Consider the following 15023-nt stretch of genomic DNA (forward strand, 5'->3'; position numbering starts at 1 on the left):
CCTTTCAAGTGAAGTTACTGAACCTATTCATAGAGGTATAGAAGTTTTCTCTCTTATCTCTTAATGATTTCATATCCATTTCTAATACTACTATTTTGAGTGATTAAAATAGGTTGAGGATAAAGATTAGATAATAAAGAAACACTTGTAATCAGAAACAATTTTTTATATTTTTCCTTACAGTTGCAATTGATTGATACATTAATAATTTACATAATCCATTCTCATTTTGCTAACAAGGGAAAAAGCATTAGTACATCACAAAGTCAAACTTAAATAGTTAGGGAACTGTTTCTTGTTGCGGGTCATCCTAGAAAAGAAACTGTCAAATTGTTCATTCAAAATAAACAATCAGGAAATCTTACTTAGCTGTCTCACCAAAATATAATATCTTAGACCAGATTAAAATCTCTCTCAAATGCATCCATATTTTAGCACATGCAAAAACCTCACAAGTTAACTTGGGCCCATTTGACAAACCTTTTTTAAGGGAGTTGTGGTTGTATGGTTGCGTCTCATATGGTTCACTCAATAGAGCACTATATGTAAGCTGATTTTCTGAGAATAAATTGTATAAATGTACATGTATACAGTTTGGTTGCGTTTAGCATGCTGTGGTAAATGATATACTGTACCTGCTACTTAAAGGGATATATTGCAATAGACTGTTGCAAAATAGGTGCACTCCCATGAAAACTAATTAGAGCATATATAGTTAAAACCCATAAATGAATATTGTTCCATTTCTGTATCAGGCAGCTTCATCCTGTTGCATATGAGAACACCAGTGACCACAGTATCCCCGGTAGAGAGACATTTGTAGCAGTATCAAGGGACACTCTGAGCAAAGGCTGGAGAGAAATTGCTGTCTGAGAGTGAGGGAAAAAAAAAAACACATTTAAAGTATGTTTGTCAAGTTGCAAATTCAGGATTATTCCCTGAACAATAACTGAACAGGTGTTTTTATTGACACTCAACAGCTTTACGATTAGAGACAGACTTAAGATCAACAAACAAAACGGTATTTCCAACGAGTAGACAACACTCAAAAGGCAACCTTTTTCATAAGTGCTTGGCAGGCTGCTGATACTTCCACCAGTTCAATAGCATTTAAGAACATTAAACATTAAAATAAAGCTTCTCTATGAACAATTATATGTACATTTTTTTTAAAGTTGCATCCGTTGTCTTGCTCTTAAAGTGTGATATTCATAATGGGTTGCATGTCTATCTTAATTCACAACCATATTTATTTTTAAATGATTAAGAATATATGAAGTTTTTGTTTTACTGTGGAACAAAAAGACCAGGAAACACACAAGCTAAGAGGGAAATGTGTGTATTTGCCAAAAAAAAAAAAAATTGTAAGAGTGATTTTATTATCATTAAGTATTTGACTTATTTATTATTATTATTTTTTTTATCAGTTTAGCTCTACACTGGATGCAGGAAAAGACAGATTAACATGGACTGAAATTGTAGAGGCTGTTTTGACCTGCTGAAGAGTTGGAGTATTATTTTGTCACTTACAAATGTACACACGCACACATACATCTATATGCAAGGCCCTCATTCCCCATACTGACTGAACCTTTTCTTCATTAGGAAGAAAAACAGCAAAACAAATGCAGTCACTCGCCAGCACACAAGGAGCAAGAAGAAAAACGATACTCATTTGAAAGAGGCTGAAACTCTGTTCGCCATGAGCAAGATCTCCTGGTTGTTTCAGCTCTGCTTGCATCTGTGCTCGCTTGAGAGGTGTCCAGAGCTCAGGTAAAGGGAAACTATCTAACCTTGCCGTCTCTCTAAGGCTGTGAGCTGCCCTGACTGTCTGGATCGGTGCCGGAAGAGCTGGTGTCAGAGTCAGAGTCGCCGTCGTTGTCCTCTGGTGGGCACTTTTCCCGCAATCGCCTCTGGATGGCTCTGAGACGAGTCAACAAACCCTGGTAGTCAAAGCGACCTCGCTTCTCCCCAAAAGGATCCTGGGAGAAATACAACAAAAACATTTCAACTTGATAAGGAAGACGAAAAAGACATTTAGGGTATTAAACTAAGTGCAAACATAAAAAGCATTACAAAACAGCAAAAAAAAAAAAAAAAAAAAGCAAAACAACAAAAATAAAGAAAACTTCCAGAGAGCTCAAATAGTAAACTGTTTTCTGATATATTCTGTAAAGGTTATGTTTAGGGATAGGGTTTTAGCACAGAATACACAATTTGTACAGTAGATCTGATACATTTCACATTCACTGCTTGCTTAACGCTATTTGAAGTTATTAAATAGGACTAATATGGTCTCTTTATCAGATCAAAGGTCTCAAACTGGACAGACTTGCGTTCTTGTAACGTCTGTTCTTGCCAGGTCACTTCGAAAGTACAAACTCGGGAGACCGCGAAAACACAGAACGTGTCCTGTGAGAAATGATGCGCTCTTTCTGAAGGAAATTATTTCAACATATTTTCAACATTACAGCATATATACACAATAATTTATTGTTTTCCCCCTTTCAATAAATATATATTTATACACACACACACACACACACACACACACACACACACACACACACACACACACACACACACACACACACACACACACACACACACACACACACACACACACACACACACACACTCAGACACACAAACACAATACGCATAATACAAATATAACTGATTTTAATATGAATTTCAGCAAATAAACACCCTTACTGTGTTTTTGCTTCCCAACTCCTTATTCAGCAACAAAAACTTTTGGGACTTTTGGCGAGTTTTGCGCTTAGGTCTGCATCAATGCATCCTCGAGATCAAGAACACATCCCGGAACTTTCACGTGTCCTCTGTTCTTGCGGTCTTGAGTTTTGGAACTGAACTTTGACGTTTAATGATGACATTAAACAAGAACACGAGGATGCAAGAATACTGAAAAACACATATTGAGAGACAGCCTACAAGAGACTATTAAGCAGGTGTGAATTTGAGCTGGTTGGACCTGAACTATGCAGAGCTGCGGCCCACCTAGAAATTGAGTTTGAGACCATTGCTTTACAGCCTAAAACCCTCTAACAGCAAGTTGTTCAGATGAAGGTCAAAAAGAAAAGCCCTTTCCACCAAAGTAAACATTCTCATATGAAATTTGTGATTTCTAGAATATTGCATAAATATCATATCACTAAAGCTACAAGCTCGTATGCATACATTTTCGCCATTGGGAGAAGTTGCATAGTAATTATTGATGCATGTATGGTCATGGCTCATACAGTGTGAGTGGAATATATTAGCAGAGTGGCTTACAAGCTCCCAATCATTTATAAATATTTTTTTAAAAGTTTGAGAGCTGTTGGCAAGAATTTGTGAGGTGTGTGCTTGAACGAGCTGACCTGCTGATCTATCTGAAGATGACCAATCAGAGGACAAAATCACTGAAAAGCATGCATGATGTGATGCGTCATGTATGACAGAATCTTTAGAGTTGACAGTTCACATCACTTTATAATTCACACACACATCTGAAAGCAATGTTTTGCACTGTCCTTGTTTTTGACACAGAATTTCATGCAATTGCTTTGAATTTTGCAGGGTCATAAAACTGTATTGTGCATCACTGGTTTTAAATTACTTTTACATTAACTCATCCTTGACATGTGCATACAATATAAATTTCCCAAACAGTTTGACTGCCCATGAAGAAGAGATGAGGCATTAAGTTTGTCTTCCATAGATTGAACCAAAAGAGCGTAAAGAAGTCAATGAAAGGAGCAGGAGGAATCGTCATCATTCAGTGCTGTTTTCTACAGCAGAAGTTGGTCTTTTTACACAGCTACATGGCAGAGGGAATGCAAACGTTGAGCCCTTTTAGTAATAAGTGGTTTTGATGCTCATTGCCCAAACAGCCAGCAATTTTCATGGAAAATCATTGAACATTGAAAAAATGAATACATGAATGCAAAAAAAGTCTACCTTAAAATCTCAAAAAAAAAAAAAAATCCTAGATGACAAAGTTATGGATAAGAAACCCACTATAGTCTCAGAACTGTGGAAAAGACTGGAAAAATAGTTGATCGAGATCACAGCAGTGTGAATAAGAGGCATACAATGTTCTATAATATGCTGATGTCATTCAGATAGTTGTAATCTGTTAGCCAATTTTGATCACAGAGCTTTCCAAAAATAAAGAGAAGTACCCAGGTTGTTTTGAAAAACTCTGTTCTAGTTGCATTTCACAGCCACAACTACAATTACTTAAAATGTATTCCTTTGAGGTAATAATAATAAAAGTATTTGTTAATTGTTTGCTAATTGTGATCTCCTCTTTATAGACTCAAACTGTATTCAAATAAAAAAAGACAACACATTTCAGCCACACTCTGTACAACAGTTCCACTTTACTAAACTATGTGCGAGATGACAACAAAATGCCTGAATACTGATTCATAGCAGGCTTGTGGACAATAACAGCTCTGGAAATCACCCATGAAAGGCTGTACTCAGTGATTCATCTAAACTCCAGTTGTCTTTACTAGGAGGTGTGGTAGTGTGTCATCCTTAATTTCCGCTTTCTGTACATGCTGATAGAAATGTGTCACTCATGGCTAATAGGAATGTTTGTTAGGTAACTGCATTACATATTTGTACATTTCTACAGCATGAAATATAAATGAATCACAGAAATGTCCACATTACCTGCATGTTCTGTCCCTGGAGATGCAGGCGTTCTTTGCAAACCCCCTCATAGAAGTCATAGTACTCCAAGAAGGATTTTTCCATCACGCTCCTAGACAGAAATAAACAAAGCTTTAAAAGTTGTGTTTAAAATTACACGTGTTAAATTTTAATGCTTTTTTTGGCTACAACCATGAGTAGAAAGTTGAAAATACTATACAATAAAGCAATAAGCTCCAATTGATTTACAGTCAACTTTATACATTGTATTCACTTAATTTTATATTTAAAAGCATTCATTTTTCAGTTCTTCTGATCCTCTTTCTGAAGCCATCTGTTTTTAAGGGGCAAGCCATTTAAGGTTTGTAAGTAAATGGCCACTGTATTGCTTGGCACTGGAAACAACATCAAAGTCCTCTTGCCACTGCACATGAGTAATTGTTGCGACAATATTATCCAAATAAAACACAAAGCATTACTAAATAGTTTTATTTGCATTTTGTGATGCAGCTGCCATCAGAATTCGGTACAATGACTGCCTCATCTTTCAACAAAAGTTTCTTTGTGACTCTATTAAACTGTGCCTCATTTACAAAACCATCTGCAGTTAAATGCTTAGAAAAAATCTATAAAAAAAACCTGACACGATTTGGAGCGCTATTAAAACTAAACTATCCATTTGTTTCTTAACAGTGGGAATCCTCTGAAGTCTGTACAAGTGCAAGCGTTCACCTTTAAAACGGTCACAACAAAATGAATCTTTGAACTCTTGAAATAGTCCTTTTTTTCCAGCAGACTCAAGCATGTGGAGAAATTAACTGAACATGCATTGATGTACATCGTACACTGACAGTAGACAGCAGCAGTGATTATAATCAGTTCTATATGCTTGACACTACACAACACAATGCTTTCATCTGGTGCAGGCAAGTGTCAGCCATGTAGTGGCAATATATCAGCTCTGGAGAGCAACTATGATATCACAGGCCACTCTGGATCTAAACAAGCCGCTTTCAGAGCATGATTAAACAAATGCATTATTTACAACATAAAAGGCATTAAAGGTGCAGTAGGTCATCTGCTAAAATGCTCACCACTTAGCATATTATCTTTGGACGGCGGGGAGGGACTGTGATCTAAAGCCACACCTCATGAAATCGCGAGCACATGCACCACGTCACAACAGCAGACAACCCACTAGTTCATGTCATTCGCCTGTTAGTTAGTGTTTGGCCAGCAGCGTGCAGGAAGTACATGTATTACTAAGCCATACCTACATGCTATTTCAGAGCGAATATTCAGAGTAGCATGGTAAACATTATAGGAAGGCTATCATTGTTTAAAAATGACCCAATGTGAATATAAAAGCAACTTCAGCTCAATAAAGCAGGTTAGGCGGAATAGCGCCATTTACAATTTACTGGTGTTTTGTTTTTAAACTAAATATAAATCTGCATTATCGATGCTGTGAAAGGACCTTATGAAACTAAAAATAATCACATCAATCTTTCACCGGGAGATTTTAGTGGCTGAACAACACGTTTGTGCATACAAGTCATTCATAACACAACACAATCTAACATAAGCTTAGCCTGACTAAGTTTTAAAACGGAACATTACTCATCTAACAGAAATACTTAAGCCATGGTTTCATCCTTCCTCCAGCGTGCAAAAGTTACTCCAATATTTATTTAAAAGTTTTAAATTCAGCATTTGATTTCTCCCGGTCTGTGATTGTCTCGTGGACGTGCAACGTTTATACAGGCGGGCACGTGCGAATGGCAGATCTGCGTGAACAGATGCGCAGAAGTCTGAACCTACATTTGCTGACACATAGTTTGAGCTGCTTATCGGAATTATGGGAGATGTAGGCCCGACAATATTTAATTGGATGAACATTTTTAGTTTTATGCCTTATCCAGAAAATAAAAATACATATAAATACATTAAGATAATTTACTTTATTCAGTTCTATTGGACTGTGAAAAGACTTTCAACCAGCACAACAAAAAATGTTTCTGAAGACAATCACCTACTGCACCTTTAAGCTATGCAACTGTTCAGGATGACTGCTTTTAAAAATTCTTTCTAATAATATAAATAGAACAGATAACAAGCTTTATACACTCTGAAATTAAAACTTATTTAGAGCCCTCTTTGTAATAGAAGAACATACTTTGAAACATTTAAGGGATAAAGGCAATCTGTCTTTTTTTATAATACACTTTTAGAGGGTTCAAAAGAAAGTTCAATGTCCTATTTAACCGCATGGAGAAATTACCTTCAGGAAGATATTTCTAAAGATGAATGGATGGATTCTTGTTTGTTTGCGCAAACATATAGTGTAAATACTAGATGTAGATTGCTGCAATATAAATGGCTCATTTGGAAGAGTATTCTGGTTATGATTGGTAAACTGACTGAAGAAAATGTTCCTTGCGATCCAAAATCTGTCTATTTCATATATATCCAGTAAATTTTGTGGTGAGCACCAGTAAACGCAAACTAATTTACTTTAGTTTGCTTCAGGCCAAACGGGCTATTGCTTTAAAATGGAAGGAGATACAAGGTCCTTCCTCTATACTCTGGATTAAAGAAATTACTAACAACCTCGCCATGGAAAAACTGACCTATGCAGTTAAAGGGAAACTTAAAAGACTTTTACAATATTTGGACTCCATTTTTATGCTATTGTAACCAATAGGACATGACAGGGATGGACGACTAATACTCAACATTCATTTCTTTGTATTGGGTATCTCCAATACATAATGTGATCTCCTAAAAATTACCAAATATTCAGTAAAGGTAAAAGGTTAAACTGTAAATTGGATGGCTGTGGATGCTGGTGTACGGAAACTAGTGAGAGATGTGTTTTTTTTTTTTTTTATTTGTTGAGTTTTTTTTTTTTTATATAAATTATTATTTATTATTATTATTATTTTTATTTATTTTTTGGGAGGGGGGATTTTAAAGTTCTGCAAGGTTCTCTTACTTATGAGTGTTTTTTCTCTTTTATTTAATGTATTATGTGTTTAAAACAAATGCAAATAAATATATTTTGGAAAAATAATATAAATAGAACAGTTTTAAAATATTTTAGCATGACCTACATTCCATTTAAAATGACCATAATGCAAATATATTTATCATCACTCACCACAAGGCCTCAGGACACGACACTTTACCCTCCAGCATATCACACACAGCAACTCGCATCGTCTCATGGCGGATGCACTCGTTATAGTTTTTGCTGTCACCTGGATGCCTTTCCTATAAAACAAATGATATGTGAGATGAGTAGTTGATGTGATCAAAAGCATATTATATAACAGCATACACGGTGCACTTTCTGAAAAGTACTCATGTACGAGAGTCTTATTAGCTCAGATCCAAGGCAGACAAATATGACAAAGCAAATCATTGCTGATAACCTTGTGGGTAGTGCGTCAACATACAGTGCTACTGCACTTGAGGCGTCCCAAGTACCTTTCCCTGTCCCACTCCCCTTCATTTATTTTTACCTTCATCAATCCAAACCTATTATTTCAGATGGCAAACTTAGAATCGAGTCATGCTTCAACAACACCAAAAATGTCTAAATGAAATCCGCAGAGATGAGGTGACGTTTTTAAACCACACTATAGATCCGATCATATAAAGTTTTGATAACATTTAGAAGTGATGCATATATTTGCTCAGCTACAGTGAAATGGTCAATAATCTGCATCAAGGTAATTCTTAAGCCATTCAGGATCACAAAAACAAACATTGATTAGCATGATTACATGACCACAAAAACTGTCTAAGCAAAATCAGTTTAAAAATGTGTGTGCAAATGCAAACTGAATCTGCATTCAGTATATAAAGGAACTGTAAAATTGTTTCACTTTGTTCCGCTGTGTAAAACATATGCTGGATAAGTTGGCGGTTCAATCCACTGTGGCGACCCCTGATGAATAAAGGAACTAAGCCAAAGGAAAATGAAAGAATGATTGATATTTAAGCAAAATAACTTGTCCTGATTTTCATTAAGATCTCTGAAGGGGAATTCATGATGCGTCAAAATAAGGAAAAAGACCATTTAAATTTCCCTTTTATGACTACTTCAAAGAAAGTTCTTGTGAGAACTTGCGGTATTTGTGTGCATTTAACTCAAGAATAAAAGCTTACTAGCTCCACTTGAATGCACCAAAAGTTTCCCTAAAACAAGCAATGTGGGAGTTTTAGTACCTGCTCAAAACCCGGCTCGTTATGGTAAGGATTTTCAGTCATTAGGGACTGTATTGAAATGAGAACAGAGGAGATACTCTGTGCAGGACTCCATGCTGGACCAGTCCAAGTGCTGTAGGAGACAAAAACAAAATAGTCACTTAAAATCTAAATCTATATCTACTATAAATATTTTTTGTGATGGTGTGCTTCTGCAAAACTGCTATACAAGTAATTCTGGACCAGAAAAAAAAACATTTCAAGCAGTTTTGAGAATCCTATTATAGCCTCAACAAGATATGACTCTTACCCAAGAATGCTGAGGCAAACCTTGCCATTCCGGTAAAAGTTGGGGTTGAAACGAACAGTGTTGTGTCCGGTAGTGATCAGTTTGACACGTGGAGGGTGAATGGGATAGTCTGGGGGACAGCGAAACAGAAAGAGGAAGAAGCCACCCTCATATGGTGTGTCAAAGGGGCCAGTGATGAGAGCGTGAATCTGTGGATACAGGAAAGAGAGTTTCACATTTTTTAGCCACCATGTACATAATTACAGCAATGTTTTCTGTTTATTAATATTATTAAACTGGATCAAATGGTTTTTGATCAACTGAAAGTTCCAAAGAATATAGGGATATCCCAATCAGATTTTTTTGGAGTCATTTGATTTTGGGTATCTACCGATACTTCGATAATACATAAGAAACAGATCAAAGATTTTCCTTATTTTTTATTTAATTCACCTTTTTGTAAAACTTTCAACAACTCAGTAAAAAACAGAGCACTTCTGTAAAATAGCTTGAATAATCAAGTAATAAGTAAGATACATTCTTCACGTCTTGCAATCCCAAGTAAACATATCTCACAGTTTGGTATGGCAATGTTGTTGTCATCAATTTTATTGGTTGTTGCTAGATCAGATATGGTTGCGCTGGAAGTTAACAAGAATTATTTATATTACTTAATACATTTCCCATTAACAGTATTTTATTAACCTCTTCTCATACCCCAACCATAAACTCAACCATCACAGTAATGTAAAAACAGTAGTTGTACTGAGAATTATTTGTTATTCATTAAATTACCCAATAAATTTTTTAAACCTCTACCCTTAAAGTCACAGTACTGTAAAAATATTAATTAGTGTAATACAGTGTCACAAAAATTATGCTATATTTGATGTGTATCCGCAGCTATATCGTATCTAGACTTTACCCCATACTTGTGCTTTCCATTTCAAGCTGCTTCCGTGTTCTACTTTGCCGGCGTTTAACCAATAGCGCATCTGCAACAAAGTGATGTCATGCCGCAAACGTTGCCTTTTTTTGCATGGAGTTAAGAAAGATGTCTAACTCTGTTCCACCGCATAACTTTAGATGTGTTAAAAATAATGAGAATCTATCTATCTATCTATCCATCTATCCATCTATCTATATATATATATATATATATATATATATATATATATATATATATATATATATATATATATATATATATATATATATATATATATAGATAAGTAACGTCTGATTCAAAGTCTAAAACTCAGAGTGTGATCGAGCCTGATTTCCGATCAGGTAATCAAATCTGGACATCCCCAAAGGAGTATGGTTTATTAAAAACAACATTGCTAAATTAAACGTATAACTTTACCCTTTAAAGCATCAACACAATAAAAGATTAAGCCGGCACACATTTTGATTTACAGAAGTGTTTATATACCCCAAAATCTTGTAACTAAAAACAATTTGATCATCACATACTGAAAAGCTCACAGAAAGAATCAGTGCAGACTTCAATGAATAATTAATTTTTTTTTTTTTAATTTTGCCCTTATATTATTTAAACTTATAACTGAATAAGTAGTGTAAACGTAATGCACATTGATAACAATGCATGAACCGTGCATGTGCAAAGCATTATTGTTCACTAATATTATAACAAAAGAAGGAAGGATGGAGGGAGTGCATAAGAAAGTGGGATATGATGAAATACCACTAACTGTGCAAGTCTCTGAAATGTTGCTGCTTACCTTAGTCATGTCATGGGGATCTGGGACCACAAACATACCTGGAGGGGGTTCTTTATAAATGGACATAATGTCTCTAAATGGAGGAAAGAAGACAGAGAATCACTAACAACACTGAGAAATTACTCCAGTAAACAAGTATCCGTCACATAACCCTCCACTTTTATCAAAGCACGAGACGGAAACAGAAGTCACATATATACCATGCCAAGAAAATCATCAGATCAATAAATGCCTGGATTACACAGTCAAACCGCACATAAACAAAACTGACTGGCTGTAACTGAGTGCATTGGTTTTGTGTCCACATTTCCATTATTAGTCCTCTGGGGACATCTATCAAAATATTGCCCAGGCCAAAGTCATTGCCAAGTGACAATTCCCAAAAGTGGCAACACTCACTGTGTCTCAAAAGCAACATGCCCACAACAAATTAATCTGCAAATATGCTTGTAACAGTGGGCTTAAAAAGGTTTCAGCATGCAAGGTAGTACAGATGGACTTGATGTTGGCTTAATCTTTTTCTCTACTTAAAATGCAAAATGTAGTGATAACTAGTTGGGTGGATGTCTGAATCACACTTTGCACTCAGATAAAGTAAGTTACTATTGGTGTGTTTAATGTTCAGTTTTGTATGCAACAGCCATTAATACTGAAGAAAGGTGTGCACAACTAAGATGTAAATGAATTAGAAAAAACAAAACAACAACTTAACTTTAAACAATTAATATATTTATTTTTAAAACTTTCATATTTATAATATTTTAATGCCATTTGACTACTGTTTAAAGTCTTATTTATTAATTTGCCATAACTCAATTGCTTTTTAAAAAATTAATTACACATATATTATAAAGTCTACTATTTATACATTTGCCACGGTTTATGGAAGTAAACAATCCATATCGAAGATGGAAATATATAATTAATAATAATTTCTCACATTTATATAGCTGTGTTCTGGACGCTCAAAGCCTAAATATCTCCTTATCCAACAGCAGAGAATGGTGTTTGATGAATTGAAAGTTCCAAAGCATATGGTTTATTGAAAATAACATTGCTTAATTAAATGTACAACTTTAGCTTTTAAAGCATCAATACAATAAAAGATTAAGCCCTCACACATTTTGACTTGCAGAGAACACCCAACTAGAATGAAAAACAACTTCGTATAATAACAATAAATTTTTGAATGATTTCATTTTAAGGTTATCACTATTTATTAATTTGACCTAAATTCCTCAACATTTTATTAAAGGCTTAACCAAGACATGTATATTTAGGATTGAAATAAAATTTTATTAAGTAAACGTTCCATCAAAATAAAAAATCTAAAAATGTTTAACAATGTGTTATTGCTTTGGTCCACTATTTCCATGCCAGCAGCACAAAATGACAGCTACAAATTGAATCGATTAAGTTCATTCAGCATTAATATTTACTTTTCAATCGCAAAGAGGCTGACATAAAACTTCTCTTAAATTTCCCTAAACAAACTCTGACACTTCAAGACAGTCTATCGTTACCTTTTTATTCGGAGAATACACTGCTGAGACGCCTTTTCGTTGTCCCAGTCGGTGCTTAACGTGGGATCCCAGGAGGTGGCGTGAATTTGAGACAGGAGGCCCGCTCCGGCCGGGACTCCAGAACCGATACCGGGCGGCAGGGATGGAAGAACGGCCACGGGGACTGTGGAACTGACCGCATGGGTGAGCACACCGAGCCCGCTCTCCACGGCCGGAGTGATGGTATGCGCCATCCCGGGCTCGACCACAGCCAGGCCGGTGTCTGCCGGAGGCGGTGAGGCTGATGAATGCCCCGGTATAGAATTACCCAAACTCGCGGACAACTGCGCTCCGTGGCCCTGCGCCGCCCCCACGGAACCGTTGGCCTCCTCCGTAACGCTGTCCGCCATCGCCGATGAGACCGAAGAGCCGCAAACTGTTTGACCAGCTGTCAGTTCAATCAGTTTCCTTTGCAGTTTCTGTTTCTCCTCGCTCGGAAGCAAGTGGAGGAGGGCAGGACGAGAAATAACTCCTACATATTCTCCCGTTTCCCTCTTCCGACCTCAACTATTATAACGACCTATCTCAAAGGAGGAACTAAGTTTAACGTTTTATACGAATTAGCAGTGTTCGGCGAAGCATTCAACGTTCACATCAATGAGTAACAGTGTCTAAACGCCCGTAAACGTAGTTTCTCCTCGCTCGGCCAGGCCTGTTTATAAATGTTGTTTCATTTCTCTTCACTTCCTCCTCGTTTGGGTGGAAACAGCGTCGTCTAGTGGTGCACTCCTGTGAAGAATTATAATGTATTTATTTAACATGCGACATACACACGATGTCAGGCGTAAGACACGCCTTATAATAGTTATTGGTTAATTTATTAGTAAAAGTTAGCACGAGACGCGTACATTTGCAAGCGTTTCATCTATATCAGTTTACGGAAACTATCCAAAGTTTTTATTAGTCTCAGATTACGTTGTTATTTCTGTTACCATGGCAACATCATATTTTTGACTACTACGCCATCATAAATTGTAGAAAGTACAGAAAGGCGGCGGCTTTTAGACACATTTAACTTTTAATTATAATTTTGATTAAGTGGCCAAATTCTGACTAAGGACAGTTTAATGAGCTGGCCATTTTTTATTTGACCATATAGTTTTTATTTTTAAACAAGTTTTACTAGATTCCTATATATATTTTTTTTAAATTATGGATAATAATAAATTATTAACAACTTTTTCCATATTTCTTTTTATTTTTTTTAAATGTTAATCTCATAACAATATTTATAAATCTTAATTAACTTACAGGTTTATAAATTTGAAAATAAAAGCTTCTTAGTAAAATAGCCTACTATGGTAAGCACTTTAACAACGGTTACGATCACCATCCGGAAAGCTGATCAAAGATTAGTTCTTAAAATGCCAGTAAAACGCATAATTAAATAGAAAATCGAGAAGAATACTTGCAAAAAAGTCCACTTATTCAGAAATAATAATAAAAAAAACACTCTATTCAATAGGCCAGTTACAGGCCTGAAATCATTTTCCATCATGTTCAACAGATGAAAAACCCTTATTCACATTAAAAAGAAAATCAGCCCTTTATTTACTCACCCCATAGCATCTGTGTGACTTTCTTCTTTTAGCCAATTTGAAGATATAAAAATATAGCTTCTGACAGTTTCAAGCTGTACAATGGCAGATAATGACTGTTTTGTATCTAGGATCCAAAACAAGTCCAATACAGTTCATCCATCCACAATACAGTGCTCACAACTCTATGAATAGATTTGTGAGCTAATCAACAGCTGGTTAATAAAGGTCTCCTGCAGTGATTGATTCATTTTTATTACAACATTAACTGTCAAAAATATTAAAGTTTGTATTATATATTTGTTGAATATAGATTGAGCGTTCAGCAGACACTTTCCCGGAATGGTGTAGGCGGTGGGACGAATGTACAAGTGAGGCAAATGTGGAATTTTTCCAAATGAATTGGACTGAATGAAAAATCACATGCAGCTAGAGTGACCTGAGGGTGAAACCACATGAGGGGCAGGTGAGTAAATATTCAATTTTGGGTGAACCATCCCTTTTAAGGTTAGAAACAACTTAAGGTGAATTCAGCTTTCGGTGAAAACTCAAATAATTTAGCAGTGAGAATACACAGAATTACCTTAACTTCACCTTCAGCAGAAATTAGTATATTTGATCAGTGATTATTAGTTTAACTATCAGCCAAACTACGAGAGCATCATCTTCACCTTCTAGGTGTAATTTGTGCTAAACTTACAATTGATTACCAATTGCAGTAAATTGTGCTAGAAAAAAAAAACCACAAACAAAAAAAAAAAAAATCCAATGGAAATTAAGATTGTTTTGTGCTGCTGGGGGAAATTTGTGAAAAAGTGTACAATGTTATTTGATACATCTAAAATTAACAGCATAATTTGAAAAAAGTGTGTATGTGTCCAAACTCTTTCCCTGGGCGGGTGTCTTGCTTAGTTAAGCTTCAACTGCCTTTAACTCACTTACCTGGAACAATTAGTATACCTAGAAAGAGCTTGATTAGCTGGCTCAGGTGTGTTTAATTGGGGTTTGGAAC

At 35.8% G+C, this 15023-nt stretch overlaps 1 protein-coding gene and 1 long non-coding RNA gene across 3 annotated transcripts in view; one reads left to right on the plus strand and one right to left on the minus strand.

Moving 5' to 3' along the window:
• Positions 1–15023, plus strand: part of LOC147845618 (uncharacterized) — a 349241-nt gene that overhangs the window by 25035 nt on the left and 309183 nt on the right. The window lies entirely within an intron of this gene.
• Positions 149–13161, minus strand: ube2z (ubiquitin-conjugating enzyme E2Z). 2 transcript variants are annotated; one of them, XM_087242479.1, is made up of 8 exons: positions 12435–13133; positions 10912–10984; positions 9188–9375; positions 8899–9010; positions 7826–7938; positions 4687–4777; positions 1794–1982; positions 152–869 (listed from the first exon to the last, which is right to left on the minus strand). In XM_087242479.1, exons 1-7 carry the CDS (start codon positions 12821–12823, stop codon positions 1806–1808), a joined length of 1143 nt encoding a protein of 380 aa, XP_087098605.1. In that variant the 5' UTR covers positions 12824–13133; the 3' UTR covers positions 152–869; positions 1794–1805. The 2 variants fall into 2 exon arrangements, with proteins under 2 accessions (NP_001002330.2, XP_087098605.1); NM_001002330.6 differs by having other exon boundaries at positions 149–1982; positions 12435–13161.

This window comes from Danio rerio, chromosome 3 (genome assembly GCF_052040795.2).
Source record: "Danio rerio strain M-AB ecotype USA chromosome 3, GRCz13ab, whole genome shotgun sequence".
NCBI classification, from domain to species: domain Eukaryota; kingdom Metazoa; phylum Chordata; class Actinopteri; order Cypriniformes; family Danionidae; genus Danio; species Danio rerio.

Coding starts and splice junctions, on each gene's coding strand:
- ube2z (NM_001002330.6), bottom strand. CDS start 12,823: ATGGCGGACAGCGTTACGGAGGAGGCCAACGGTTCCGTGGGGGCGGCG. Junction 10,985..12,434: donor TGTATTCTCCGAATAAAAAG/GTAACGATAGAC, acceptor TCCTCCATTTAG/AGACATTATGTCCATTTATA. Junction 4,778..7,825: donor TCGTGTCCTGAGGCCTTGTG/GTGAGTGATGAT, acceptor ATTTCTGTCTAG/GAGCGTGATGGAAAAATCCT.